At 60.0% G+C, this 27927-nt stretch overlaps 2 protein-coding genes across 2 annotated transcripts; both read right to left on the bottom strand.

Moving 5' to 3' along the window:
* Positions 1 to 853: 853 nt before the first annotated feature.
* TUBB3 (tubulin beta 3 class III) lies at positions 854 to 6001 on the bottom strand. The gene is made up of 5 exons (XM_064459935.1): positions 5060 to 6001; positions 3973 to 4176; positions 3568 to 3676; positions 2440 to 2550; positions 854 to 2159 (listed from the first exon to the last, which is right to left on the bottom strand). Exons 1-5 carry the CDS (start codon positions 5984 to 5986, stop codon positions 1084 to 1086), a joined length of 2427 nt encoding a protein of 808 aa, XP_064316005.1. The 5' UTR covers positions 5987 to 6001; the 3' UTR covers positions 854 to 1083.
* A 2376-nt stretch (positions 6002 to 8377) lies between these two features.
* On the bottom strand, positions 8378 to 27781 carry TCF25 (transcription factor 25). The gene is made up of 18 exons (XM_064459811.1): positions 27559 to 27781; positions 26368 to 26523; positions 24603 to 24677; positions 22422 to 22546; positions 20839 to 20904; positions 19640 to 19722; positions 19007 to 19137; positions 16357 to 16456; positions 15001 to 15094; positions 13819 to 13911; positions 13097 to 13202; positions 12570 to 12729; positions 11462 to 11549; positions 10731 to 10889; positions 9935 to 10025; positions 9538 to 9617; positions 8861 to 8933; positions 8378 to 8624 (listed from the first exon to the last, which is right to left on the bottom strand). Exons 1-18 carry the CDS (start codon positions 27742 to 27744, stop codon positions 8463 to 8465), a joined length of 2028 nt encoding a protein of 675 aa, XP_064315881.1. The 5' UTR covers positions 27745 to 27781; the 3' UTR covers positions 8378 to 8462.
* Between the last annotated feature and the right edge of the window lie 146 nt (positions 27782 to 27927).

The following is a 27927-nucleotide window of genomic DNA, read 5'->3' as shown; positions in this document are numbered from 1 at the left end:
CGTCCCTGTAGCCCCCAGCCCCATAGCCCCCTGTCCCTGTAGACCCCAGCCTCATAGTCCTTTGTCCCTGTAGCCCCCAGCCCCATAGCCCCTGGTCCCTGTAGCCCCCAGCCTCAGTCCTTTGTCCCTGTAGCCCTCAGCCCCATAGCTCCCAGTTCCCATAGCTCCTAGGCCCATAGCCCCCAGCACCATAATGACCTGGCCCCCCAGCCCCTTCCCTTGCCCCCACAGCTCAGCCCCTCTCCCCACACCCACGCAGGGGCACAGGGACCCCACCCCCAGGCTGGAGCAGCAGCCCCGGGGGGCTGCAGCCCCATGGCAGCACAGCCTGGCCCCCCACTCCAGGGTCAACCCAGTGCCCAGGCTGGAGCTGGGGTTCCCCAGTGCCAGGGGTGGGGGTCAGGGCTGTTTGGCCTGGGGGTGCCCTGGACCCCCAAAGCCTGGCATGTGCCCAGCCCTTGGGGGATGGAGGAGCACCCTGGGGGCTGTGCACCCCCTTCAGCTGGGGAGACATGGAGTCCTGGCACAGGGAGGGGGCAGCCAACCCCTACCCACCCACAGAGAAGGGTGACAGTGGGGACAAAGGCACAGCCACCCTCTGGGCAGCTGGGCAAGGGGGCACCTGCACCCCGGCCCAGGGTGGGGGGCAGCCCTGTGGGGCAGAGTGACCCACTGGGGGACAGGGCATCATTTGTGAGGGGACCAGGGATTGGGCGCTGCCACCCTGGGCATGGGGGGTCCCCACGGCCCCCTGTTAATGACAAGGGCTGGGGGGGGGTTGAGCCCCCAAGCTGCCCTCAGCAGAAGGTCCCCATCCCGCCCCCTCCCGCCCCCTCGAGCTGCAGACGGGTCATACCTGGACAGCAATAAATTTATTAAGTATTCAAAAAAAAAATTAGACACAAACCAGTAAAAAACGAAAAGTGGGGAGGCAGGAGGGGGGCATGGGGGGCCAAGGCGGCTCGGGGTGGGGATGGGGGCAGGAGACACCGAAGGGGCGCGCGGCGGGGAGCCCGGCTGGGGGGCAGCAGCGCGAAGCCGGGGCGGGGGGGTTCTGCGGGCGGCTGGGAGGGCGGTGGGGCATCACTTGGCGCCCTGCGCCTCCGACTCCTCCTCGTCGTCCTCGTACATCTCGCCCTCCTCTTCGGCCGTGGCGTCCTGGTACTGCTGGTACTCGGACACCAGGTCGTTCATGTTGCTCTCGGCCTCGGTGAACTCCATCTCGTCCATCCCCTCGCCCGTGTACCAGTGGAGGAAGGCCTTGCGGCGGAACATGGCCGTGAACTGCTCCGAGATGCGCTTGAAGAGCTCCTGGATGGCCGTGCTGTTGCCGATGAAGGTGGAAGACATCTTGAGCCCCCGGGGAGGGATGTCGCAGACGGCCACCTTGACGTTGTTGGGGATCCACTCCACGAAGTAGGAGCTGTTCTTGCTCTGGATGGCCAACATCTGCTCGTCCACCTCCTTCATGGACATGCGGCCCCGGAAGACGGTGGCCACGGTGAGGTAGCGGCCGTGGCGGGGGTCGCAGGCGGCCATCATGTTCTTGGCGTCGAACATCTGCTGGGTGAGCTCGGGGACGGTGAGGGCGCGGTACTGCTGGCTGCCGCGGGCCGTCAGCGGGGCGAAGCCCGGCATGAAGAAGTGGAGCCGTGGGAAGGGCACCATGTTAACGGCCAACTTGCGGAGGTCGGCGTTGAGTTGGCCGGGGAAGCGGAGGGAGGTGGTGACGCCGCTCATGGTGGCCGAGACAAGGTGGTTGAGGTCGCCGTAGGTGGGGGTGGCCAGCTTGAGGGTGCGGAAGCAGATGTCATAGAGAGCTTCGTTATCGATGCAGTAGGTCTCATCCGTGTTCTCCACCAGCTGGTGGATGGAGAGCGTGGCGTTGTAGGGCTCCACCACCGTGTCTGACACCTTGGGGGATGGCACCACGCTGAAAGTGTTCATGATGCGGTCGGGATACTCCTCCCGCACCTTGCTGATGAGGAGGGTGCCCATGCCGGAGCCGGTGCCGCCGCCCAGCGAGTGGGTCAGCTGGAAGCCCTGCAGGCAGTCGCAGTTCTCGCACTCCTTCCGCACCACGTCCAGCACCGAGTCCACCAGCTCGGCCCCCTCCGTGTAGTGGCCCTTGGCCCAGTTGTTGCCGGCCCCACTCTGGCCTGTTTGGGGGGGGAAAAAAAGGCACCTGATGGCCGCCGGCACCCCCACGCCCACGCTGGGGAGGGGGCCGGGCGCCACCGCCGCCACCGGCATCGGCAAGATCTGAAGCCGGGGCGGGGTGGGAAGCGGAAACCACAAAGGTTTGGCGGCGTGCCGGCTGCGCCGAGCCCCACGGCGCGGGTGGGGATGCACCCGCCGAGCGCCCTGTGGCAGGGGGTGATGGCCCAGGTGGGGTGTGGGGACCCCGGGGTGACGGCGTCCCCCTCCCCATAGACCTACCGAAGATGAAGTTGTCAGGGCGGAAGAGGTGGCCAAAGGCGCCCGAGCGCACGCTGTCCATCGTCCCCGGCTCCAGGTCCACCAGGATGGCGCGAGGCACGTACTTGTGAGCTGCGAGAGACCCCGTGCCAGGAGGGCGCCTGCCGCTCCCCCCACCCCGGGGTGCCCCCCACCCTGCAGGGTACCACAGGGCTGGGCACATGCCGGTCCCTCCCTCCCAAACACGGGGTCCCTGTGGGGCTGGGTGCTCGTGGGTGCACCCCCACACCCTGCAGGGCTCCCATGGGGCTGGGTGCTCATGTTGTGTCCCCCCCACCCAACCCAAGGGGTCCCCATGGGAGTGGGTGCTCATGTCACATCCCCCCCCACCCTTCAGGGCTCCTGCGGGGCTTGATGCTCATGTCGTGTCCCACCTACCCAACCCAGGGGATCCCATGGGCTGGGCGCACTCTTCTCCCCACACATACACACATAGTGGGGGTCCCACGGGTGTAGGTGCACATGTCTGACCCCTCCCTCCAACCCACGGGTTCCATGGGGCTGGGTGCTCATGTCGTTTCCCCCCCAACACAGGGGGTCCCTGTGGGACTGGGTGCTCATGTCGTGTGTGTCCCTCCTCAACCCAGGGGGTCCCTGTGGGGATGGACACACTCTTCCCCCCAAGTGGGGGTCCCACGGGGGTTGGTGCACACATCTGTCCCCCCCCCAAACCACAGGGTGCCACTGGGGCTAGGTGCATGTCATGTGTCCCCCTGCCAGCACTGCAGAGCCCTGCGGGGGTGGGCACTCGTGTCATGTCCCCCCCAGAGTGCAGTGTCCCACAGGGGTGGGTGCACATGTCTGTCCCCCCGCCCCAACCTACAGTGGGGGTCCCACGGGGATGGATGCACGAGTCTTTCCCCCTCCCAGACCACACGATCCCACGGGGGTGGGCGCACACGTCCCCCCCAGGGCTCTGTGGGGTGGGCGCATGTCTGACACCCCCCCCCACATCAGGACCTGCCTGCAGCGGGGTGGGGGAGGGAAGGGCCGGGGGGGCCTCCCACACGCTCAGGGTGGGGGTGCCGGGCTGCCCCGCCCCGGGGGGCCCCGGGGGGATGCGGGGGGGTCCCGGGGAGGGTCTCTTACAGGAGGCTTCATTGTAGTAGACGCTGATGCGCTCCAGCTGCAGGTCGGAGTCCCCCACGTAGTTGCCGCTGGGGTCGATGCCGTGCTCGTCGCTGATCACCTCCCAGAACTGGGGGAGGGACGGGGGGCACCGGGCTCAGCGTGGGGAGGGGGCGCACCGGGACCCCCCCCCCCCCAAACCCGGGCGGGGCAGGGCGGGGCAGGGCGGGGCGCCCCCTGGCGGCGGGGCGGGCGCTGTCCGCGGTGCTGAAGGGCGGCGGCGGGCGGACAAAGGCGGGGGTGGGGGGCGGGGGTGGGGGTCTTTGTCCGCCCGGTGCGGCGGGGAGGGGGGGGGAGGGGAGGGGGTGCGGGAGGGGGTGTCTTTGTCCGCCGGCGGGGCCCGCGGCGGGGCGCGGCCGCCGTTACCTTGGCGCCGATCTGGTTGCCGCATTGTCCCGCCTGGATGTGGACGATCTCCCTCATGGTGCTGCCGGGGGGGGGGGCGGGACGGGGCGCCGGGACACCGGGACACCGGGACACCGGGACACCGGGACGGAGCGCGGGGGGCGGCCCCGCCGCCGCCGCTGCCTTTATAGGGCGCCTCGCGCCGCACCGGGCCGGGCGCTGACGTCACCGCCGCCCCGCAGCCAATCGCCGGCCGCCGCCGCAAAACCGCAACGAGCCCTGCGGCACCGGCCCCGCCGCCACGCCCCGGCCACGCCCCGGCCACGCCCAGGCGTCGGGTTTTGGGGGGACACCCTCCCCCTCCCCTCCATCGGTACCCGCGCGGGGGGGAAGGGGACCCCTGCGCCCCTTGGGGGGGGAGGGGGGACACACCCACCCCGGCGCGCGGGGGGACCCCGGTAACCGCGGGGATGCGGGGGGCAGGGACCGCCCGGGCACGGCGGGAGCATCCCGGGGCGGCGGCGGCGAGGGGGGACACCCACACCCTCCACAGCCCCCCCGCGTCCCGGCACGGGTGGGGCAGGGCCCGGCCCGGGGGGTCCCGGGCACCAGGAGCTCCCCCCCGGCCCCGGGGCGGGCGCGGCCCGAGAACAAAGGCGGCGGCGGGGGGGAGCTTTTGTCTGGGGCCGCCCCAAGGCCCCGCCGGTGTGTCGGGTGTCCCCCCGCACCCGGCTCTCCCCGGCCCCCCCAGGCCCTCCCCTGCCCCCTCGGCCCCCCTGGCCCCGGGGCCGGTGCGGCCGCCGCACCCCAACAGCGGCAACTGGGAGGAACCGGGCTTCAGTTCAACGGTGGGGCCGGGAGGGGCCGGACACACACACACCCCCCCCGCCATGCCCGGGGGTCCCCGGGGGCTGCGCAGCCACAGCATCACTGCAAAGAGCCTTTATTGGGTACCGCGAGCCCGCCAGCCCGGATCGGGGTGCCAGAGGGTGACGCCCCGCAGCGTGTCCCATCCTGTCGGTCCGTCCATGCGTCTGTCTGTCTGTCCATCCTGTGGCGGACGGGGCGGTGGGTGTCCGTGTCCTGCCACCTACCAGGAGCAGAGCACCACCTCCCGCAGCGTCCGCCGGAGCTCCTGGCTCCGGAAGGCGTAGATGAGGGGGTCGACTACCGAGTTGCAGATGATGAGGATGAGGAAGAGGTTGAAGTAGCTGAAGAAGCAGGTGCAGAAGGGGTTGGTGGGGCAGGTGACGATGAGGATGAGGTGGAAGAAGAAGGGTCCCCAGCAGATGAAGAAGACGCCCAGGAGGATGGTGAGTGTGACAGCTCCCTTCAGGCTGCTGCTGCGGTAGACGGTGGGCTGCTTCTGCTGGCTGGAGATGCTGCGGAGGTGGTGGCGGGCCAGGGCAAACATGTGGATGTAAAGCACCAGCATGAGGACCAGCACGAAGAGGAAGAAGCCGATGAGGCAGAGGAGGATGGCGTTATTGCGGTAGTAGGTGATGAAGACGGTGCTGGAGACGGTGCTGGCCAGCCAGACGCTGGCCATGGTCACCATGGCCCGCTGCAGCGTCATGATGCTGTGGTAGCGCAGGGCATAGAAGATGGTGATGTAGCGGTCCACGGCGATGACCCCCAGGAAGGAGAGGGAGGACAGGACGGAGCTGCAGATGAGCATGTCGATGACGTTGTCCATGTGGCGGACGATGCTGGCGCGGATCACCAGCACGCCGTGCTCCATCAGCAGCATGAAGAGTGTCTCCACCAGGTTGCTGATGCTCACCAGCATGTCGGAGACGGCCAGGCAGCAGATGAAGTAGTACATGGGCGAGTGAAGGTTCCTGTTCTTCAGGATGGCGGCCACCACCAGCAGGTTCTCCACCAGGCTCACCAGCCCCAGCGTGAGGAAGAGCTCGTTGGGGATGTCGAGCCCCTGGCACCAGGCACTGCTGGTCCCGGCAGTGGTGTTGATCTGGTTGCCCTCGCTGGCGTTCCAGGGCTCACGCAGCAGGCGCAGGGGGGCCAACGTCGACATGGCCCCCACCTCAGCCCTGGGGTCCCCCCGGCTGGGGGCCGAGCCCCCAGGGCCTCCCGTGGCACCCACCGAAGCTCCGGCCTGCCCTGCCAGCGTTCCTGTGGCACCCGCTGGCGAGGCTGAGGGGATGGGGAGGAATTGGGGATGGGGGGGGTCCCTTCACCCGGAGTCTCGTTGGGGACGTGCCGGGGATGCCGTGCACCCACCAGGACCTCCGGTGTGGCAGCCGCTTTCCTCGGCGGCCCTGCCCGGCCTCCCTGCAGCCGCGCACCCGCCGGCCCAGGGTGATGGGGAAGAAAGGACCCTTTCTCTGCCCCACTTTAAAGCCGACTCCCGCGGCTCCTCCTCCTGAGGAGGGTGGGCACACACATGACGGTGGCACCCCGGCAGCGAGGGGAGCCGCCATGGAGGCCGGGGCTGCTAGACCCCCAGCACGGCCTTGGGGAGCTCAACTGCTCGGGGTCACAGTGTGCACGGGGGTCCCACATGCCCTGGGGTGGGTCCACGTACAGCCAAGCTGTGCACTTTGGGGGGCCCTGTGCCAGAGGGGTCCTCTGTGCTCTGAGGGGGGCTGTCTGTGCACCTTGGGGTGCCCAAGCATCTTGGGGACCTGTGTGATCTGGGGGGATCCCTGCGCCCTGGAGGTCCATGTGTCTTGGGGGGTCCCGTGTGCCCTGTGTGCCCAGGGAGGCCCATCTGCCCCGGGGGCGTCCCCAAGCCCTGGGGTCCTGCATGCCCTGGGGTGTCCAGGCACCTTGGGGACCCCATGGGGCCCTCCCTGCTGCAGGAGCCAAGCTGCCCCCTCCCAGCCCCCATGCGTGGGGACGGGAACCCCATCCCCCCCCACACCGGCACCACTTGGCCTGGCTCCGGGGAAGGTGTTTTGCCGCGGGGCAGGCGATGGGTGCGAAAGCGGTGGTCAAAGGCGCGATTAAACGCGATGCCGTGCCCGCGCCCCGGCAAAGCCCAGCGCCAGAGGGAGCCCGGGCAGGCCGGGGGACGCGGGACCCATCTGACCGTCATGTGCCACAGTTGGTGTTGATGCCTGGAGCCGCACGGCTGCCAAAGAGCCATTCACGGCCGCATGAAAAGGCTGATCCCGTGGTCGTTCCCACCCGCCGCTTCCGCTCCCTCCCGTGGGGTGCCGGGACCCCTTCCCCGCGGCACAGAGCACCCCGCGGCTCTGGTGGGGATGAAAGCAGCTCAGCTGGCCGCGCTGGGAATGGATTCCCAAGCTGCCGTGGTGCCTTGGCCATGCCGAGCGCCGGCACGGCAGGGAGCGATGGCTAACGCGTGCCGTGCATCGAACTGAAGCTCTGGCACTGGGCAAGGAGCGGCAAAACGCCGCTCACCCCCCGGGAAACACAAGGAGGAGGAATCCGGACCAAGAGCCACCAGTTTCCCCCCTTCCCGGCTGCCGCTCGGCTGAAGAGCGCCCCAGTACGTGCCATGAATTTTGAGATTTATTAACAGAGGCTTTGAGAGCAGAGCTAGAAAAACGCCGAGTCTGCAAATCCAAGCGGCGCGAGCGCGAGGCACGGGGGAGCGGACGGGGTTCCTGTGCCGTGGGATTCGGCTGTGCTGGCAGGGCCGGGGCCGGCTGGCCTGAGCCATCTCCATCCCCAGGGATCCAGGCTGCTCCCTGGCGAGGGGATGCAGCAGACGCTGCAGGAAGGAGGGAGGGGAAGGATTTATTCTGGGCAACGCAGCCCAGCTCAGCATTAGAGCCACATAAACACCGTTACACAGCAGAAATGGGGGGGAAAAAAAAGCTTTGCACGCAGCAAGGATGAATTAAGGGTTTGAGTGCAGCTGACCTCATTCCTGGCTCTGCAAGGTGAAGGTGGGGAAACAAGGGATGGGGCGGGGGGGCAAGAAAACAAAGAGAAGGGGATCCTTCCTGCTCCCAGCAGGGTCCAACAGCTGCAGGAGGAGGAAGAGCCACTCCTGCACAGCTCAGGTGGCACAGGGAGAGCCACAGCTCCCAGGGAGCCCCTGCCAGAGCACAGCTTGTTCCTCTGCATCCCAAGGGTGGAGCGGGGAGCCCCAGCCCTTCACCAGCAAGCTGCAACACCCAGCACTGTCAGGGCCTGGAGCGTTTTGTGGAGGGAAGGCGGCTTCAGGCTGGGGAAGGCACAAAGCGCATCATGGCCCAGGCAAAAAAACCTCCATCCATCAAACAGCAGACCAGAAGAGCAGAGAGAAGGGGACAGCCAGTGTGCTGGGAGGCCAGAAGGGGACTAAGCCGCCCCAGGGCCAAGGGACAGCTGCTGTCGATTAGCTGTCAGCCAGCCCTCGCCCCCCGCCGAGAGCTGCGAAAGGTGCCTGCGGTGGCAGCCCCTCCCCGAGGGAGCCCGTGCCCTCCCCATCCCAGCAGCCAGAGCGGGCGCCTGGGGTTGTGCGACTTTATTACGAGTCGGGGGGTGATTACAGAGGGTTGGGGTTGGGGGTGGGGGGGAAGACGCGCGCTCTCAGCTCAGTCCCAGTCCCCGTCGCCTTCGGGATTGTCGTCTCGGGGGGGTTCCTGGAACTGGATGTTCGCCAGCATGTCCCGCATGGCCGCCATGAGCCTGTTCACCCCCTGGTTAAGGTCCTGCCCTGCTCCTGCCTCTTCATCCCCGTCGTGCCTGATGTCCCCCTGCAAGAGAGCAGAGCTGGAGCAGCCAGGCAGGGAGCACGCCTGCCTGTCTGCAGCAGGCAGGGAGAGAGACAATGCCGCTTGCCAAAAAGCATCAGGCTGTTCTGCAACCTGACGTTTACACACTGCATTTGCCAAGAGCCACTCCCTTTGCAGAAACACTGTGCGGTGGAAACTTCTGTGTACCGACAGCGAAAGGGTGCTCCGATGCGCCCGCGGCGGCTGACTGCACATACCTGCAAGTTAAAATTTGGCAGCAGCGAGCGGAAGAAGAGAGATAAAGTGCTTTCGTTGGATGGATGATTCGTTCTGAAAGACAGAAGTCAAATCGCGGTTAAGGGTTGGTGCTCGACCGCTCGCTGGGGCTGAGGCAGCGCCGAGATGCTGGAGAGGACCAGGCCGCCCGGCCTGAGCCCCAGGCCCTCCCAAGCCAGCCCCAAAGCAGGGCATTGGGGAATGCGCAGGGATTTCCGACCCCGGGCAGGCAGCAGCTCGCCAGCCTCTGGGCAAAGCAGTCATTAAAAGCACCGCCAGCTTTGCTCTGAGTTGGGTCAGGGCATAAAACACGTACAGGCTTCACCTGAACGGTCTGCACGCACCACGGCTGGCTGCGCTTAAACCTGTGTTTACCCCAAACCACCTCGCTTTAGAAACAGCCAGAATTCTTCAGCGGCCTTTGCCTTACTGGCTGAGCACAGCCGCCGCCTCTGAGAGCGACCAGCGAGGAGAAGCGGCAGGACCAGTCCTGCTGCGCGCTCTGCCTGTCGGCGAGCACCGCAAGCCGGGCTGCTCTTCCTCCGGGATGGAGGAGGACATGGGCTCTGAGCGCCCACGGGCACCCAGGCCCGGGGCTGAGGGCGCGCCGGGAACACGCCGGCTGTGCCAGCGCAGAACCGAGGCGGGGAGAAGGTACCTTTCTGGTCTGGTGTAGGAAGTGATGGAGTCCAAAGGAGGTAAGGGGTCGAAGCCCATCACAGGCTGCGAGGTCACCTCCTGTGGAGGGGAGAAGAAGGGGTGAGGGCTGCGTTGCCACCTGCAGCAAACGCTGAGACACGGAGGGGTCAGATCAGCCAGATCGCCCATGGTCTCAGGGAGTGCCACTGAGTCAGGCACCAGCTGCAGCCCCGCTTGCCCGCACGTGTCCTCGAGTGCCACCCCGGGAAGCTGTGTGCCCAGGGAGGACACTTCGAGGTGTTTTCTGTCATTTTTGATGACATCGAGTCACATTTGTCACTAGTGGCTGGGGCTTACAGCATGCTCAGTGTCCACACGCACAGCGGCACCTCCTGCGCCCCGTCAGGGCCCCTCACCAGAGGCAGAGCTGCCGTGGCCTCCTTCATCTCCGAGAGGATGATGTGCCGATAGATATTCCTGGGTGCGCTCTGGTACCGCATCTTCCTCCTAAAAAGCAGAGAGGGGGACAGAGGATTGCACCGAGCAGGCCTCAGCATAGCCAGCTTTCCATGTCTGCTTCTCCAGTGCATTGTCAGCTTCATCCCGGTCCCCGGGGTATGCGCTCTGTCAGACGGAGCTGGCTTAAGGCAAAGCCAAAGTCACTTGGCAGCTTCTGACCTCGGATGAAAGAGCAGAACAGCTCAGGGATGCTGCACAGGTCTCTCTCAGCAGCCCCGTTCCTCTGCGGGCCAGCAGAGTAAACTAACTTTGGTTTAGGACAAGACCCAACGCCTCCCTCTCCTGCTTCTCGTAGGTGGAAGGTGTTCCTAAGCACTCACCTAGCCCTGTGCAGCAAAGGCCTGCGAGCCGGGCTGCCATCCCCACCCCTCTGCCTCCCCAGGGCGATTTCCAGGCCACACACGAGGGCCCAGGCTGGGGGAAGGCAGCGCAGCACACACTCCCCAGCGAGAGGCACAGCTCTTGTGTAAAGCAGGGAAGGAGAGCCTCCGCCTTCCCGGCCCCACGGTGTAACCCCTGGCACCAGCAGCTGCCATCAGACCGGCAGCTGTGGGGCTCCGAGCAAGCCCCAGTGCCGCTGCAGCCCAGCACAGAGCTCCCCTCCCATCTGCAGAGCCCCCCAGCCCGCTCTGACGCCCGTTTGAGCACCCACGCCTGGCAGGAGCATCGCTCGCCCCCGCCTGCCACGCTCACTTGTGCTCAGACTCCTCCACCAGCGGGTCCTGGGCGTCCACCATGCGCAACACCTCGTGGACGTTGGTCTCCAGCCACGCCATGACGGCTGGGTCCTTCCACAGGGAGTGAGTCCTTCCCACGTAGAGGGATGTCAGCTGGTTCAAGGCGGGAGGCTGGCTACAGGAGACAGTTGTTACTCAGGGCGCTCTCCTCCTTCCCGCCTGCAGGTCCCTGCGCGGGCTGGCAAGGGTTCATCTGCACCGTGCTTCAGCATGAGAACACAGAGAGAGGGATCGCAGGCTCCCTGCCTTGCTATTTCCATCTACCTTCACCGGTTTTTCCACCTCCTTCTATTTTTGGGATAAGCACAGCCATGAGATGAAAGTTAACGCTGCCTTGACCCAAGGGGGAGACCATTTGTGTGTTTAGGAGGACCATGTGGCAGGGAATTCCAGACTGGCAGGAGGCAGCCCGCCCCGAGCCCGCACACACGGTGTTCTCTCCCACTACGGGTACCGACAAGCTTCGCTATGAACTTCTGACCCACCGCATTAAGGTGAGGTGGGTCTATTAGTGTTATCTGGTGGCCATTATGGAAATCCATTATCAAAGCATCTAACAGCCTACTCAGGAGAGCCAAATATTCTCCTCTGCAGCTTTGTAACTCCATTAGCTGCCTGAGCAAGCAAAAGCCCCGCTACCGGCAAAATCGATTCCTTCTCTTTACCAAAACCATCCCCAGGGCTTACCTTATCTGAGCATTCAGCCCGAAAAAGGAATGGGACGCGACCCTGGCATCGGGCTGCACGCTGCAGTGATCCAACAATGGCATGAGAACTGCAGGAGAGAGGCAGATAGCTTGTTTTCAACAGCCTGGTGAGGAGCGCCGTGGGGCGGCCGGTCAGCACTGCCAGGGCTGCAGAGGGACGGCACCGTCCTGGGGGGCCACAAGGACCCACACAGGGAGGGCGCGAGGACGCTGCCGGGGGTTACGCCGCGTTTTGATCTCTGCGCGGGTGATGGAAACAGGTCCAGAGTAAATGGAAAGGAACAACACATTTTTGTTTCTTTTCCCCTGGTGAAATAAGGTGCAATTTTCTGCACTTAATGCTGCCGGCCTTTGAACCTGAACAAGGGGTTTATTTCAGTCACCATGACAAGCAGCAAAACAGACGGTTTTGGCCAACACAAACTAAACCTCTGTTTGAGAGCTGGTTATTCCTGCTGATAAAGACACACCCTCCCAGGCCCAGAGGGGCTGTATATCTCCTTTCATGGACAGCAGCACCAACTGGATGAAGGCAAGAGCGACAGCGCCCACAGAGAGCACACCTGAAGGGGAGCAGTGCCTCGGAGGGAAAGCCAAGAGAGACTGGCTGTCTGCGCTCTGGGCAAGCCCAGGGTGAAACGCTTTCCTGCTCCAAGACTCAGGTTCTCACCCTCCCCCTGCTTGCATGGCTGTGACAGTCTCTAACGAAGAGGCATCAGCTGCTCCGAGGAGGGCACGCAGCAGGGAGAAGTCGCTCATCTCCTCCCAGCACGTGGAGGGCTCGCGGCTGTGGCAGCCCTTCCTGGCTCCACCGTCCTCTCACCGTCCCTGCCGCGGCGCGGGGTGGGAAGGCCGAACCCCGCCGCTGCCCTGCCAGAGGTAGGTACGGCAGTACCTGCCGCTGCCGGTCTGCCCGAGCTGCCTCGCCCTCTGAGTCAGGGCTCCCGTCTCCCACGGACGGACCATTTGCAACCCACAGGCAAACTGCTGCCTCTGCATTTGACTGCCTGGAATGCGGCCTTCGCTCTCACAGATGAAGACAGTGACAAAGCCTGCGGGGACGGACTTACCGGTGGGGACAGACTTACCGCTTGGGAACATGATCAGCGCGAGCTGGATGAGCTGGGCGGCTCTCTCCCGGGCTTGGCTCAGCTCCAGCTCGGAGCGCTCCTCCTGCTGGCTCAGGAAGAAATACGCCAGCGGCACTGAGAAGGCAAAATTGGGCAGCTGGGACAAATTCCGGTGACTCTGCAGGATCAGAGAGACAGATTTACGGAGAAATAATGCCATGCAGAACCATCTCGATGTGGCTGGGCTGTACACAGGGTGGGGTTGCTTGCTCGCTGGATTAAGTTACCTTCCAGCTGCTGGCTTGGTGCCCCTGCAACCAAGTAAGCAATTTTGAGTTCGTACAATTGTTTGCAGGGTACCAGGATTACAAGAACACACACCCCAGCCTTTACGGGCTGTTTCAATCATTTTGGGACACCGGCCTGGCCATGAGACAGCTAAGCTCTTTAGGAAAACCTCATGCTCTGCGGCCCAGCTGCCCCCTCCAGCCCAGCCCGGGTGGGGAGCGCCCCAGGAAGCGTCTCTCCCCTCTCTGCCGGCTCACCTCCCACTCCTGGAACACACGGGTCAGGAAGGTGTATTCTCTTGCTCGGAGGGACAGAAAATCGATCAGCAGCAGTACGCACAGCGGGTCGTTCTCTGGATCAAGGCTTTGGGGGAGGCAAGCACAAGGGGAGGAAAGAAAATCAGTGTCACAAAAGCTGAAGTAGCTGTCCTCGTTTCTAAGTCAAACAAGACTTTCCCACTGGCATCCAGAGAGCTTCCGTGACTCAGCAAGCAGAGATAACGGGAACACAGTCACTCCCGCACGGCCAGGATGACGGTGCAACGCCTGGCCCGGTCTGCGTCCCTGCAGAGGGGTGACAGCCCCCCTGTCACCACCCAGGAGGATTGATGGCCACAGACCGAGCAGGCTGAAGCCACCGCCGCACACCCGCTCTGCAGACACTCCGAGGCCAGCCAGGCCCACAGCTCAGCAGTCCAGAGCAAGGGTCACCCAGCTCCCACCTGTTTAAGCCTCCTTCTCAACCACCACCCCTCTTCTAAAGCAGCACCGCAGGTAAGAGCATGTGCTCAAAACTAACCTGCGAGGCTGCAGGAGTGGGAACGAGCCCTCACCGGGCCTGGGAGCAGTAGTACAGCTCTGGGGTGTCTGTCCTGCCTGCGTCATGTTCAGTGCATTGTTCGAACCGTGTTCCCCCAAGCCTGGGACGCCCTGCCCTGTCCCGCAGGGACTGGGGTGCAGCCCTCGGCAGGAGCACCTACCTCAGAATCAGCTTGCAGAACTCCAGGGCTGTCCGGGGACAGCCTCTCTTCTCCAGGAACATCAGGTGCTTGAAAAGAGCCAGGAAGAAAGCCCTGTGTGGGGAACAGGAGCGGGTTTTAGAAGCCAGATTTGGAGAGAAGCACCTCATGCCACTCAAGAATGGGGACCCATGGTCAGCCCTGGCTCCTCGCCCACTGAGCATCCCAGTGCAACCGGGGTTCCAGGGAACCCAGCCTGGTGCAGCACGGGGTGCCACGGACACCACAGTCCCATCTCTTTTTTGTTTTAATTTCTTCGTGCAAGCACAGGGACAGCAAAGCTGCGGCCAGCTCCATCCCTGCTCCCCAAGGGCCCACAGCCTCACGCTCTCACAGACTGGCTGACAACTCAGGACAAGAGAGACAAGTAAATCCCCAGAGTCTGCATCCTGCCTTGTCCCAGCCCGCCCAGCCGCGCGGGGACGGTGACACGGAGCGTGCACAACACGTATGGGGGGAGGACCAGCACCCAAATCGGGCAAGATACAGATCGCAGCGTTCAGGTCGGAGATGGCACCGAGCCCGTCAGCGGGCAGGTAGACGGGAAATCTGAGCAACCTCCAGGTACAGCAGTTTGGGAGGGAGGACTTGGGTCAGCTGACTGGAAAATTCCCAAAATAAAGTCACCTTTCCCCGCAGCTGCAGAGCTGTCATTACATAAAGAGCCGGGCCGGGAGCAGCGCAAGTGCTGGGGATGAAGGCCAGGCAGGCAGCACACAAGTGACCAAGCACAGCCATAAACACGCAGCGAGTATTTTTGTGACAAAAATAAGCGCTATTTTGGGTTAAGGGGTACTAATTGCCTGAGAAGGATGCATCGGGGAAGAGCAGTTACTGCTCCAGTAAGAAATCCCTCAGGAAAGAGGATGCTTTGCAAAGAAACCTCAGCGCAAGTGACCCAGCAGAGCAAGAGCTGCCGCTACCCCAGCACCCATCTCAGGAGACCCGCTGCCGCTTTGCCAAGGGGTGCTGCCATCGACCACCGAGCAGCAGAGCTCGCTCCGACAGAGAGGGACATTCAAGGTCCCCCCACCAGTGCAGGTGACGTGGCAGATGTGAATCTGGGTCTCTGTGTCCAAAGTAGGCCAGGGCATGCCGCGCCGGCTCTCCGGCAGACGCGGGGCAGGCAGGGATGCCGCCTACCTGTTCTCCGGCCGCCGGTAGTCCAGCCTGCAGGTCCCGCTGGTGAGACTGAAGACGGGGTGGAAGGCACACTCCAGGCTGTACAGCGCCCGCTCTGCAGACAGCAAGGACAGTGTCAGGGCACGCCGCCACCCCGGTGCGCCACGTGGCCCAGTGGCTCACAAAATGGCAGATGATTTGGCCCACAAGACACATAAGAGAGAGCTCCGGCACCCACGAAACAAGCTTGTTCACACTCTAGCAAGGCACAAAGCTACTTCAGAGTAAGTGGTCACAGCAGATACCCAGGGAGGCAAGCCCTGTTCCCGTCCACGGGCACTAGATCACGCTCCGGTTGTGAAAAGTAACTCTTCCGGAGGAGGTTTGGGATTGAGGCTGGCACACAACCACCTCTGCAACAACTACCTTCACACAGGGAAGCCAACAGTCCTCTCCTCACTTGGCCTCTGGCCCCTCCTATCGTGCCAGAGGACATGTACCCCAGCTACCAGCAGCACATCTCAGAGACCTGAGGCTGCAGCGCAGCAGCCCAAGGGGCAGCGTCCTCCAGCACGCCTCCCGCCCGCCCGCGGCACCCCAAGGAGCAGCGCCCGACATGCTGGCCTGCAAGGTGCTGGTCAGAGGAAGGCAAGGCAGGCTAGCCCAGAGGGTTGGGCACGCTCCCCACAGAGGGGTCGGCTTCCTGCAGCCATCCTGCACTGCTGTATCCCTTAGCTACCAAACCAGACCCTCCTCCTGCAAGGGATGTCCTGCAGGTGGGACCCCCCCATATCCAATCATTCCATTCATTTTGAAGGCGAACGCTGATGTGCTTTGTCCCAGACAAGCACGTCCAGCTCTATTTAAAAGCCTCCAGCAAAAGCTGCTGGTCTGCAGGATGATTTATGGCAGAGTGCTCACGGTCACAGAGCCAAACCCACCCTTCTGGTCTGCTGCTTTCTCTACTGAAACAAAACCAAAACTGAACCAAAAGCCCTGGATTACTAATTCACAGCAACTGTTCGGCCAAGACTTTCAGCGGGGACTTGCTCGGCACCGGGACGCGTCCCCAGACTGATGCCCCAGCACCACCTCGCCCTCCCCGTGCCGTACATATTGGCAGCCGGTGACAAGCCTCGGCTCCGCAGCACAACGCCATGTTGCTCTGCAGACCCTGCCAGGGACTCAGCCAGGCTGGGGTTTTCCACATCCATCCTCAGCGAGCTCTCAGCAACTCCGGGCAGCTGAGAGGGGCTGATCCCCTTTGCTGCTCCCCTTCCCCAGCAGCAGGCTGAGCTGGCAGAACGGGGACAGCGAACAGCGGCAGCTCCCACCCCACCTCACGCCAGGCCACCTGCTCCTCACCTCTGCTCTTACCTATGAGATCGCGGGCCATCTCTTGATCCTCCTGCATCCGGCACACGTCGCTGAGCTGCAGAAGGGAGTCCACGTGGTACGGGTTCATCTGAAGCAGCAGCTACAGAAGAGCATGAGCTTGATTACACGATGGCAGAAAGCATGGGTTTCTCGTACGCTCTGCCTGAGGCGAGCTCTGTAAGCATGGCAGGAGGCAAATGCCCTGACACCACGCCTGAGAGGGGCTGCTCTTGCCCCTGGGGCTGAGGGTGAGGAAATCCCCTCCCCACAGCATCGGAGAGACAACGCTCAGACCCTAGTGCAAGGCTGGCGACACACCTCATGCGAAAGGCTAAGTTATGGATTAAAAGCACCTAAAAGTGGTCACACTGGGTCAGAGCAGAGGTCCGTCTGGCCCTGCCTCCAAAAGCAGATGCCTGGGAAAGGACGCCAAGCTGGGCCCACAGGATGACTCCCAGCACACTCTAAGCTGCCAACCTTTGGGGTCCGGGGGTCCTCACTGCCAACGATGCCACTGATATTAAGGGCACCTCCTCCTGTGAATCAGTTCACTGAGCGAGCCAGGTACCCTTCCAGCACCCCAGCTCTGCCATACAGAAAGCCGCCACTTAAGCACATGATGCGAAGAACTTCCTTTTTAATCCCAACGTGCCAGCTTCACCCCTGTGCTGGAAGGGATGGCAGGGAGCTCTCTCCCCAGCCCCCGCAGGACCTGAGCCCTCGATCGCAGCTTCCCCTGGGCACCCCCCACCCGGCCGACACAGCTTTTCCAGTGCTGAGGCCATGCCAGGCCTTTGATCATCTTTGCCGTCCTCCTCGGGATCTCTCCCCGCTCCACCATGCCCTCTGGGAGGCGAGGCCCCAGAACCACACACAATGCTCAAGATGCAAGCAGCCGGCACGATTATGTTTTTGTTTTACTCTCTATCCCTTAACAACTCTGAGCATTTGACCAGACTTTTGCTTCCTCCGGGTACCGAGACAACATTTTGACACATCTACTGCAATTCCAGGATCCAGCTCCTGGATTAAAATTGTTTTTCTCCAGGATTCAGAACAGAAGTTTAACCACACCTCAGAACCCTCCCCATTCACTAACTGTGTGCTGGGCTACTTTTTCCAAGTACCTAAAACTCAGTTTTAATATAAAAATACTGAAGCTACTCCAGATCTCCTCACAGTTTAGTTTTGGGATATTTTTCCCAAAAAACCAGAAAATTATGGCTTCAAAAGCTCCAGAAGTCGTACACATGCAGGGTGCTGGCCAGCATGACCACCTACAGCACAAAACCTTTATGTTCTAGGCTGTCCCAGCCCAGCGCCTTTGCCTTGGTGCCACCTGCCTCATGCTTCATCCCTTCCTTGCTTCGAGTTCCTTTCTAGTTCTCATTTTCAGAAGAGGTGCAGCACCTAGGGTCACCATGATGGGGAAAAGTGCTGTTCATGCACAACTCCACCAGCGAGACCCTTTTAATCCACTCCCAACAGCAGCAGAACACCCACTGAGCAGGACACACCCCCCCCCCCCCCCCCCAAAAAAAAAAAATCATGTTTTGCATGCTGAAACCACAGCAGCAAGGCAGCCCTGGGCTCCGGCTACGTGAAACTGTGGCTGTCACAAACTGGTTGGGGGTTTGAAGTAATTCTGGCACGGGTAAACCCCTGGCTGTCGGATTTCTACCCTTAACGTAAAATTGAAAGCCTAAAGCTGTAGCAATATCTTCAAATGTAGCCAGACCCACTGAAAAGGGACAGAGCGTAGAGACTAAAACACACCAGGGGGCACCCCGCCCGCCCTGCGCAGCCCTGTGAGAGCGTGTTGGAGCCGTCCTTAGGACGTTGGCTCTCAGGTTGATCGCTGCTGCTGCGGAACTACCTCGCATCGTTTAATGCGAATGCCTCAGTCCAGTCAGCAGGATCAACGAGCTGGAGCGGGCTGTGGCCATGAGCAGAGGGTGGGAAAGCAGAAGGAAGTAAACTTTATTTAGTGGACAATGGCCTTTTCAAGAAACTTCTCCAGGGCATGTATCCGAGCTCATGTGGCCAGGGTTTTCAGGGCAAAAATATCTCAGTTATGGTTCAGTAGGGTGCAGAGCAATTTTACTGTTGCTTATCACTACAAACTATAAACGTTACCATACACTTTAATGAGCTTGGACATGCATTAAGAACTTTCAACACAAAGACTGTTTTGCTGAAATACCAAGACACATTTTTCATCCATGCAAGAGGTTATAAATAGAACAGCTGTTAGTTTAGATTCCCATTTAAAGATCGGTTCATACAATATCTTCCCTTTCCCAGCTGAAGGGCTGAGACAAGGGAGCTTTATTCCCTTTATACCCTTTCAAGCAAGCGGTCAGCTCCTGCAGGCTCCTCTTCCAGATGGCTACCCAACACGCTCTCAGCAGAGCCTCCGAGGCTCGGCCACCAGCCACCATTTACACCTCATCTTATGAACAGGCTGACAGCAGAGCTCAGCAAGCAACGCTGCCTCGCCCCACGCCGAGGGGGCACAGGCCTCTACCGCTCACAATGAGACCAGCAAAAAATAAGCACCAGGATGCATCAGCCCACCCTCCCCCACCATGGAAAGGGGCTGTGGGAACGCAGGAGGTAACAGCACCGGCAACCCAATTTCCCCACATACCACAATGTTGTTGGGGTCCATGGACTCCACAGCATCCAGGAACTTGAACTGCACTTGCTGGTACTCGCGGTGGTGCTCAAAGGTGAAGTGCTGCACCCCCCGCCTGGTGTCCACCAGCTGCATGGCAATACCTAGAGGGTGCACAGGGTTCAGTGGGTACCATTGCCACCAGTCTGCGAGCGGTGGGAGCTCATTCACACCACCAGGTCCAAAGCCAGACGTGTTTTCAGAAACTCCCAGAGCATCTCCCTCCTCGCACGAGCCAAACTCCAAAACCCAAAACCCACTCGTACCCAAGGGTACTTCCCATTATGCAGCACGACTGCTGCAAGAGGAGAAGCACTCATCACCTGCTACCTCCAACAAGGGGGACAAAAAAAAAGCTCAGACACTAAGATACAACAGAGCTCTCCCTGTTGAGAAAGGAGGTATTTCCATCAGCTAATGAGCAGTTCCCTTTCTGCATCAGCCAGCATAAAGTCCGGGCCTGCAGCTGATGAACGCGGCTCCGGTTCCCGTGCGCAGAGGCTCTAGGAAAGCCAGGCTGGCCGAAGCGGCCACCCGTGCCAGACTGACGCGCCCCGTCGGCTAGCGGCAGCGTGGTGCATCGGGACGTGGCACCGAAAGCCTCACCTGTTTTGCTGTAGCGTGGCCAGGTGTTCTTGGGAGCCGTCAGCCACGTGCTGCGGACATACTGGCGCTGCCTTTGCCTTGGCCTGAGGAAATAAACACAAGAGGTCACAGTTTGTCCATACTAACAGAATGAGGAGGGCTGAAACCAGGCAGAAAAGGGATGATTCAGGGAAAAAGAGTTCCAACTTCTTCCCTAGCTGCAGCCCTGCCACACTGAGCTTTTGCCCAGAGCTTTAACATGTTTGCCTTCGAGACACAACATACCTTCGCTCCGGCCCTGCCTAACTTCAACCATTCCTCTTTGGGCCAGCCAGTGCCTCCAGCATTTCCACTTCAATAGCTTCTCTCCTGTTTTTATTCCTGCCAAGTTCTCAGCTGCCTCTGCTTCAAACAGCTTCCCAGGTCCAATTAAGAGAACCCCATATCCCTCTGACTCATCTCTCTTCCCAGCAGTGCCTTCAAATGTCAACTGATTTAGCTTAAGCCGCATTCACAAATGCAACCGATTTATTGGTTCCGGGCAGGAGGAATTACAAAATTAAGGCCACTCTAAGAAAGTCACATCTCCCCAGTAAAGGACTGCTTCTTTTCCTCAAGCACTAAACATTCCTCCACAGAGTCTCTCAGAGAAGGCTTCCGCTTCCACCATCACTGCTCTGAGCTCATACCCTCCTTATGAGCATGTTTTGCGACCAGCTCACGAAAGCAGGGATTTCTGGATAACACTGGCCACAGTGCAACAGGGGACTGCAGAGGGACCTCACACCCACGAGCAGTAGGTTCCCTGGGCCCCCAAAAGCAAGCACGTGAGACCCTTTGGTACGTATTCAGGGCCCACTCTGTAAGACATCAGACTTTGGGATAGCAACAAGCAACAATGCTGGAGAAAGAAAAAAAACCTAAGAGTCTCTATGAATTTAAGTGAAAGGACTTTAGAAGGGAGTTTGGCAGTAAATGAGAGGGGAAATCAGCAGAAGAAAAAGCAAACGCTAGCAAAAGCCCGGAGAAGTTTTACTCCCTCTCAGGCATATCACAAAAATTCTCCTGTCCCAACAAGCAACTACTAAACAAGTGAGACACCCTGAACCCTGGATTCCCTGCCCAGGTGTGGCACTGGGGGCTTGGTAAGCCGTACCAAGGGAAGGACAGACACACCGACTCGGGCTTTGAAAGGGTATAATATTGAACTCTGGACTAACCTCTGATCACCAAGAACAGCACGAGCCCCAAAGTATCTCTTCAACTCGTTCTCTGGATTCAAGTTTCTGAGAAGGTTGAAACAAGAGAGAAAAGCTACCGTCAGTTAAACACAGCCAAAAGTCTCGTGCTCGCGTCTTCTCCATCAGTGCCAGGCGTTCTGCACCCTGACCTGCCCCCGGCCAAGGCCCTGTGCCATCACACACACCACTGATCTGACCCAACAAACCAAACAGAGCCTAAAAATGGTCAGAACAGGAGGCATCAAAACCCTCATTCAACCAGACTCATGCTCTGCTGCTAAACAGCGCTGAGCTGGGGAATACTTCTGCTGCCCTCTCCAGGGCAGCTGGGGCCCTCGTCTGGTATACTGCCGGGCCAGCCACCGTTCAGGAGCACACGCTCGGGGTACACGAGCCTGGAAAACACGAGGTGCCTGCTGCCCAGCCTAGCGGCGGCAGCCTGCAATTCGGGGCAAGCATCGTAATCACTGCACGGAGGCTGGCAAGGATTAAAAATATCTTTTTTTTTAATACAAGGATCTTGTATCAAAGCACGACAACACCTACAGTGTTCTTGATCTAACATTCGGCCCGAGAAGGGAGGCGTATTTCAGAGGGGTTTCTCTCTGCCATCCAGTGAGTAGGGCTTGAAGAGAGGGAGTGGGAAGGCTGAGATCCAGCACTGCCAACCCTCACCCACATGGAGATTATCTGGCTCTCAAAGGTTTCTAAATCATGTTTACTTGACCAGATATGTCACTGAGGCTTAAAAACACCTCTGGATAAACAAACATTCCTGCCTCCATCGAAGCCTCCCTGCACAGGCTGCGCTAGCACTGAGCACCCACCAGACCAGACTCGGTTTTGATGTTTCAAAACCCAGGTGGGTTAAGTTGTCCCAACTACAAGTTTAAATGTTTTCTTCAGAAACAGAAAGAGCTGCCAGTGTCTGCACCAGCCCAGGGCTCCGAAACACGCTGCACCCACGTGCCAGCCCATTCCCAATGGACCCAGATGTTACAAGTCTCGAGTCTGAGGCTGATTCATTCTCCAGCTCTTAGCCACGCTTGGCACTTAGTCCACTCCGTTGACAGTGAGGTTATACAAGTCTAACCAGCTTCCCTGGTAAAATTAGCCCCTGGCACTGCTGAGCCCTCCTTGGGGGAAGCGCATGCTGTCCTGGGGCCTGCTGCTCACAGCACCTGGCCTGAATGCAGCCGGTCAGCTGGCCGGGCGAGTTTGATTGCAAAGCTTTATGCACCAGGGCTCTTGGCAGCTCTGCAGAGATTCCCATATAGACTCACGGAGTATTTTGGGCTGGAAGGCACCCCTGGAGGTTAATCTGGTGCAGACACCCACTCAAACCAGGCGTGACAACAGAGAATTCCAGTCACTGCTCAAAACCGAACACAGCTCTAAGAGCAGTGGTTAGAAACGGGGCTGTGCACAACCACTGCCACAAGCCCTTCCAAGCACAGACCCGAACCGATGGCCAGATCACACCGATAGGCTCCCGAATCCCTCAGGGGAACAGACACCCCCGCCACGGCCAAAGCCAAAATCAGGAAGGAAGCAAGCACTACCTGTGCTCTACATAGAGCAGAGGCCGGCTGTCAGCAATGATTCTGCTCTGGGTTTGCTGTGACAGCCCATTGGTATCCTCGATCTTCTCCAGCAGGCTGTCGATGTCTTCCAGGTCGTTGTCTTCCTTAAGATAGGCACACACAAATACAAGGCAGTTATTACAGAGTGAGCCTCCGCGGCATGCTGGTCACCCGGCAGAGATCGCACCCAGCCGCCTCCGGGCCCTTCGGCTCGGCCTGATCTCCGTGCGATACCGGTGCAGCCTCTGTGCCACCCCATCACCCACCTCAGCTCCGTGCCGCCTGCGTCTTACTGAGGCCTCCTGCTCTGCACCGAGCGCCCTTTATTCCCTCAGGAATCCCGCCCAGAGCCTGCCTTCCCTGTCCGACCACCCCCAAAAGGGCTGGCTGGCTGCTGTTCTCCACTTGCTCAAGGTATCACGATAGTGTGAGGCTGCCCTTCGCACCATCATGAGTCTGAACGTGCCAGCAGAATATAGCGTGGGAACACCTGGCCACGGGGGTCCCTTCCAGCCTAGCACAAAGCTCACCAGTCTGTGGGGGCCTGCTCTCTCGTCCGCCCCTTCCCACGCAGCCTGTGCTCTCCTTTGGCTGGTTTATTTAAACTACAATCCCTAGGATATCAGGAAATGTTGGGGTGCTGATTTTAATGAGAAATGTTTAAATAATCAGAAATAAATAATTTCCTGTCTGATTTCCACAGAAACTCTAAGTTACAGCTGCGACCCTCATAAGATATCAAGCACCCATATGATTTTAACCCAGCCCTAATCTATTGCACCCTCACTTTCCCCAGCTTCAAACAACCCAAAGAATAAATCCAGCAGTGCACACTCAACACCTGTAGAACACCTTTGTCCTGATTTTCCTCTACTTTTCCCCCAGAAACAGCAAGTGACGCATTTCTTATGTGGCCGTTTCACATCTTCCTCTTGACACCCGTGGGTGGAACGTGGATTTCTATTAATGACACCCAAACAGCACTGCGAGCTTGCCTTTTCCAGTTAAATACAGCCACTGCGCATGGAGTGGATAGGTGAAAAGTTTGTGTGCTTTGTGTTTAAGTGCTTGAAGAAAGGAAGTGTTTTCTCTAGCCAGCAAATCAAGCTGCCTGGTTCTGGGTATGAAGCCTCCCTGGAGCCCGCAGCTGGCAGGTGTCACCCTATCACTTATTGTTCTTGGGCTGGGAGGGGAACCAGGCTCTTTGATGGGGTTCTCTGCCTTGGGACCTCACTCTGAGCTCGCCCAGCTGGATTCCTGGGGAGGAGGCGGCCAGCCGGGCACCCGTACTGCCCGTACACCATGGCTCAGCCGGTCAGCACTTCAGCATACCGTGGCTCAGGATGTTTAGCAAAGGATCTCCCGAGTGAGCAGTTCAGGCTCTTAAACCTTAGCAGAAAACTAGCTCCCACTTGAACTTTATTTCTGCTGAATTTAAAAGACCAAAGGCAGTGACCTGTTGCGTTTCCTAGCCTAGCACACGTAGATACAGCATATTCAAGCATACGCTTTTGTCTCTTAATAGTTTTATCCACAACAAACACAGGCACTGGATAAAGTTCTCACTTCAAGCTCACTTCCTTAGGAGCAGACAGCTCAGTCGGAGCAAACCGCTGTCCCCTTGCTCCCTTCACCACCGAGGGGACGGGGCAGGTCCCATGGGAAGAGCACAGGCAGTGCCCGTCCTGACAACGCGCCAGCAGATGCTCCTGCCAGCATTCGGCTACTAGGTGTTAGACCACGGAGAAGGTGCACAGGGCTGTGCACAGAGGAGAAGGGGACGTGAACGATGGCTGGCAGCGAGAGCTCTGTACAGCTCTGCAGAGCCAGGAGAGCTGCCTAAGTAGGGCAACTAAAATATAATTAAAATCCAAAACCCCTTGTGCAGTGCCCGCTCCTGAGCAAAGCCTCGAAGCAGAGATAAAAGATGCTGCTGCTGAAAGGATTTCGGCTCTAAGCATCTGCAGGAGAGCTGCGCCAGCCCCGGCTGCTTGAAGGATCACCATCAAAAGCTGCTGTTGTCATTTCATACTTTTAACAATGCAAAAGGAGCATTTTTGCCTCAAAATCGTTTCCACAGCCACCTCGGAGTAGCCACTTTGTCAACCCCAATGCAGAAATTAGCACAGCTGCTAACCCTGAGAGTGAACGCGGACATACCAGAGTCTCCCCTGCTGAAGTTTTCTTGGTTTTCCTTTTCTTTTTTTTCTTTCGTGGCTTGTTACTCAACACAGGCTGCAAAGAGAAACAGAACAGCTGTCAGAGCACGCCCACGGACGCAGGGGTGAAAGCTCCGCCGGGGAGAGGAGCGTTTCCCACAGGGATCAGCACTCCAGGAGGGCCCGTCAGTGAAACCAATATCCATCCTTTCAAGTTTGTCAGCGAGTGGAAATGAAGGCACAAGGAGAAAACGGAGGAAAGCACCAAAGGTTTACAAATGTAAGGGTTAAATCTCTGCTGACTTTCATGCCGATGTCCGAGACTACAAAATCAGGCGAGAAACAGTTTAGATATGCCAGGTGTGGAGGAAATGTTTCAGCCCTCCTTCGCTCCCTAGAACATACATTATTTCTGCCTTTCTAGCCAGCGTGACAGTTTCACCAGTCACTCCAATGGCCACAGAAACCAACAGCTGCCTGAAAGCACAAGGCGATACAGGCTCCTCTCACTGCCAACGCAGCTGCTTCAGCTGACGATACTGCGTGGCGCTCCCTAACGTGACAGGCACGCTGCTGTCCACGCTGGCTCTTCCCCAGGACGTACAGAGCTAAAGAAGCAAACTTCCAGGATCTAATGCAGGTAAAACAGGGCATAACAGCGTTACCAGACCAACCCCACAGCTCCCAAGCTGACTTCACAACATGGGGAACACGCAGCCCCGATTCAGGTCTATCAAACAGCGGGGAGATGCCTGCTGAGGGCTCCCAGGTTTCTAGCCAGGAGCTCTGAGAGAAGCAGCAGGTGCACCCTGCAGTGTTTACGCAGTAAATTCACCAGGTCTGGGCCCACCAGAGCCACCACTCATGCGGGGACTGACTAAGCAGAGGCCACACCACACACCCACAGCGCTCCCGAGCCCCTGGCCCAGCTGAGGCCACCAGCACAGCTGGACCATGCACAGACTGGGGGCTTTTCTTCTCTGGCCACACTGCCTGGCACCCAAAACGCACAGGACACACCCCAAACACTGAGCCGTAATGGGTGAGGCTGGGGTGCCAATCCCCCATTGCTCCCCTCACCTCCAGTAAGACACAGGCTAGACTTGCAATGTCAAATTGTTACAGAAAAGGGCACTTTTAATTATGTGCTTCTGCAAGGAGACACTTCCGAGCTGTTATGGACTGCAGGAGGGAATCTTAACCCAAAACAACACCAAAACTCTCCAGAAAAGAATAAGGTCCATGTTCGGTTTACATCGCTTGGAGCCTGCACACCATTCACTCTGAAACAAATGCTTCTCCAAGCATTTACCCCCCAGCCCAGTCCCACATACAGTGCAGAGCTCAATTAATTGTGTAGCAAAGGCAGCGGAGAAACAATCCCCATTTCAGAATCCTAGGGTGCTTTCCCTCCTGCACACTTTGCCTGACCTCAGTGCTCGTGAGGACACGGCACAAGAACCTCCTCAGGAACCGCCCCTCCACGGCTGTAAAATCTCCCCAGATCCCAGGCACAAACCCAACCCTCAGCACCAAACTGTTCCTCTTCCGCCAGATCTGAGTACCCGGGTTTAAGCTCCCTGTGTGCGTCCCTCCCCTGAGGCTCACATCCTTAGCCTCCGACAAAACCCAGGCACAAGGGAAAAGAAACACACTTGCCCATTACCACAAAGCTCCTCTATGCACACAGAGGCTGGGAGATCAGAAACCACCTCTGCGCCTTGCATGGCAATGCCATCATCACTGGATACCTGCAGTTTAGTTACCATTTGGTCCAGCTGCTCTGCCTCCTCCCCATCACCTTCAGCCTCTTCAGCTCCAGCCCCTTCGTTGTTCCCTTCTGCAGCATCCCGCTCGCGGAGCCGGGCATCCGCTCGCTCCTCTCTGGGTGGCAGCTCATCCTCCGACTCCTCGGCGGTGATCTGTGCAAAGAGATGGACAAGCTGCAGAAAGAGCCGGTGTGGGGCTGCGCTTGGCCCTCTCCAGATCCCTGGGGAATTCTGTCCCCTGGGTGCGGATCTGTTCCGCTCCCACCTGTGAACGGAAGAGACAAACATTGCAGAAGCACCACAGGGCTCAGCTGTGCAACTGGCTTCTCCAGAACATGAATGGGGACGACCCCTCATTTCAACTGTGTCACCCAGCAGGTGTTTGAACAGCCCCACACCCAGCAACTCGCCAGAGGGGAGCAGTGGGCCACAGCAATGTGCCCATGGCACAACATGGCCAGCAGAAAAAAAGCATGGCCCTATCTGGACCCTACTCTTCCTTGGGAAAAGCCTCCAAAACCAGCCCACACTCGCACAGCCAAGCCTCTGGGAAGGAGAGAGAACCACTGGGGCCGGCCAAGGTGCCCAGGGAGGAAGAATCAGGCTCCGTCACCCCAAGGTGCAATCACCTCACCCCAACTGCCAGCCCCGGGACCTGGCGAGTCTGGGAAGTGGGCAGGAATGCTCCTAGAACCAGTTTCACCCACTATTTGCCCACCCCACACTCAGGCCCAGCTCTGACAACATCCAGCCCCAGCCCACCCAGCTGCTCCTCGGTCTTGCCCCAGTTCCCTCCCAGTTCAGCCCTAGTTGCTGCCCCCCCCCAGCTCCTCCTCCACCCCACCTCCCCCCACCTACCCCCATTCCGAACGCCTTGCTCCCACCCACAAACTGTCACCTCGTTCACCCCCAACCAGCCACCACCCCAGGCCACTATCACCCCTCTTGGTCAGGGCCACCCAGCCCCTCTGCTCCCTCCAGTCACCCCAAAACCCCCTGCTCCGTCACTGCCCCCCAAGTCACCCCCTTACAGCCGCTGTCACCCTTCAGCCACCCACCCTCCCAATAACTGCCACCCCAGGACACCATCACAGCCGCTGTCACACCCCCCACAGCCACCAAGCCACTGTCACCCCCCCAAACCACTGTCAACCCAGGCCCCCACCAAGCCACTGTCAACCCTCTCACCAGCTCGAAGCGGTTGCTGACGCCGCTGCGGGCCGGCCCATGGCGTGCCTTCCCGGGGGCGGCTGCCGGCGGCCCGTCCCGGGCGCAGTGGGGGCCGGGGGCCGAGTCCAGGCCCAGCTCGCCCAGGCCCGGCTCCTCCTGGCCCCGCTGCTCGCCCCGCAGCCGCCGCAGGGCCCGCCGCGACATGGCGGCCCTCCGCGCTCCGCGCCTGCGCGACTCACCCCCCGCCCCCCGCGCCTGCGCACTGCCGCCCCGCCGCGCCTGCGCGCCCCGCCTTGCGCAGGCGCACTACGTCCTTCCCTGGGATTTACTTCGCGCCCCGCTCCGCCATGGCGTGAAATATGTCTCGGGTTGGGGGCGTGGGAACGC

The sequence above is a fragment of the Phalacrocorax carbo genome, chromosome 8, assembly GCF_963921805.1.
Source record: "Phalacrocorax carbo chromosome 8, bPhaCar2.1, whole genome shotgun sequence".
NCBI lineage: Eukaryota > Metazoa > Chordata > Aves > Suliformes > Phalacrocoracidae > Phalacrocorax > Phalacrocorax carbo.
This window is presented reverse-complemented; position numbering and strand designations above follow the sequence as displayed.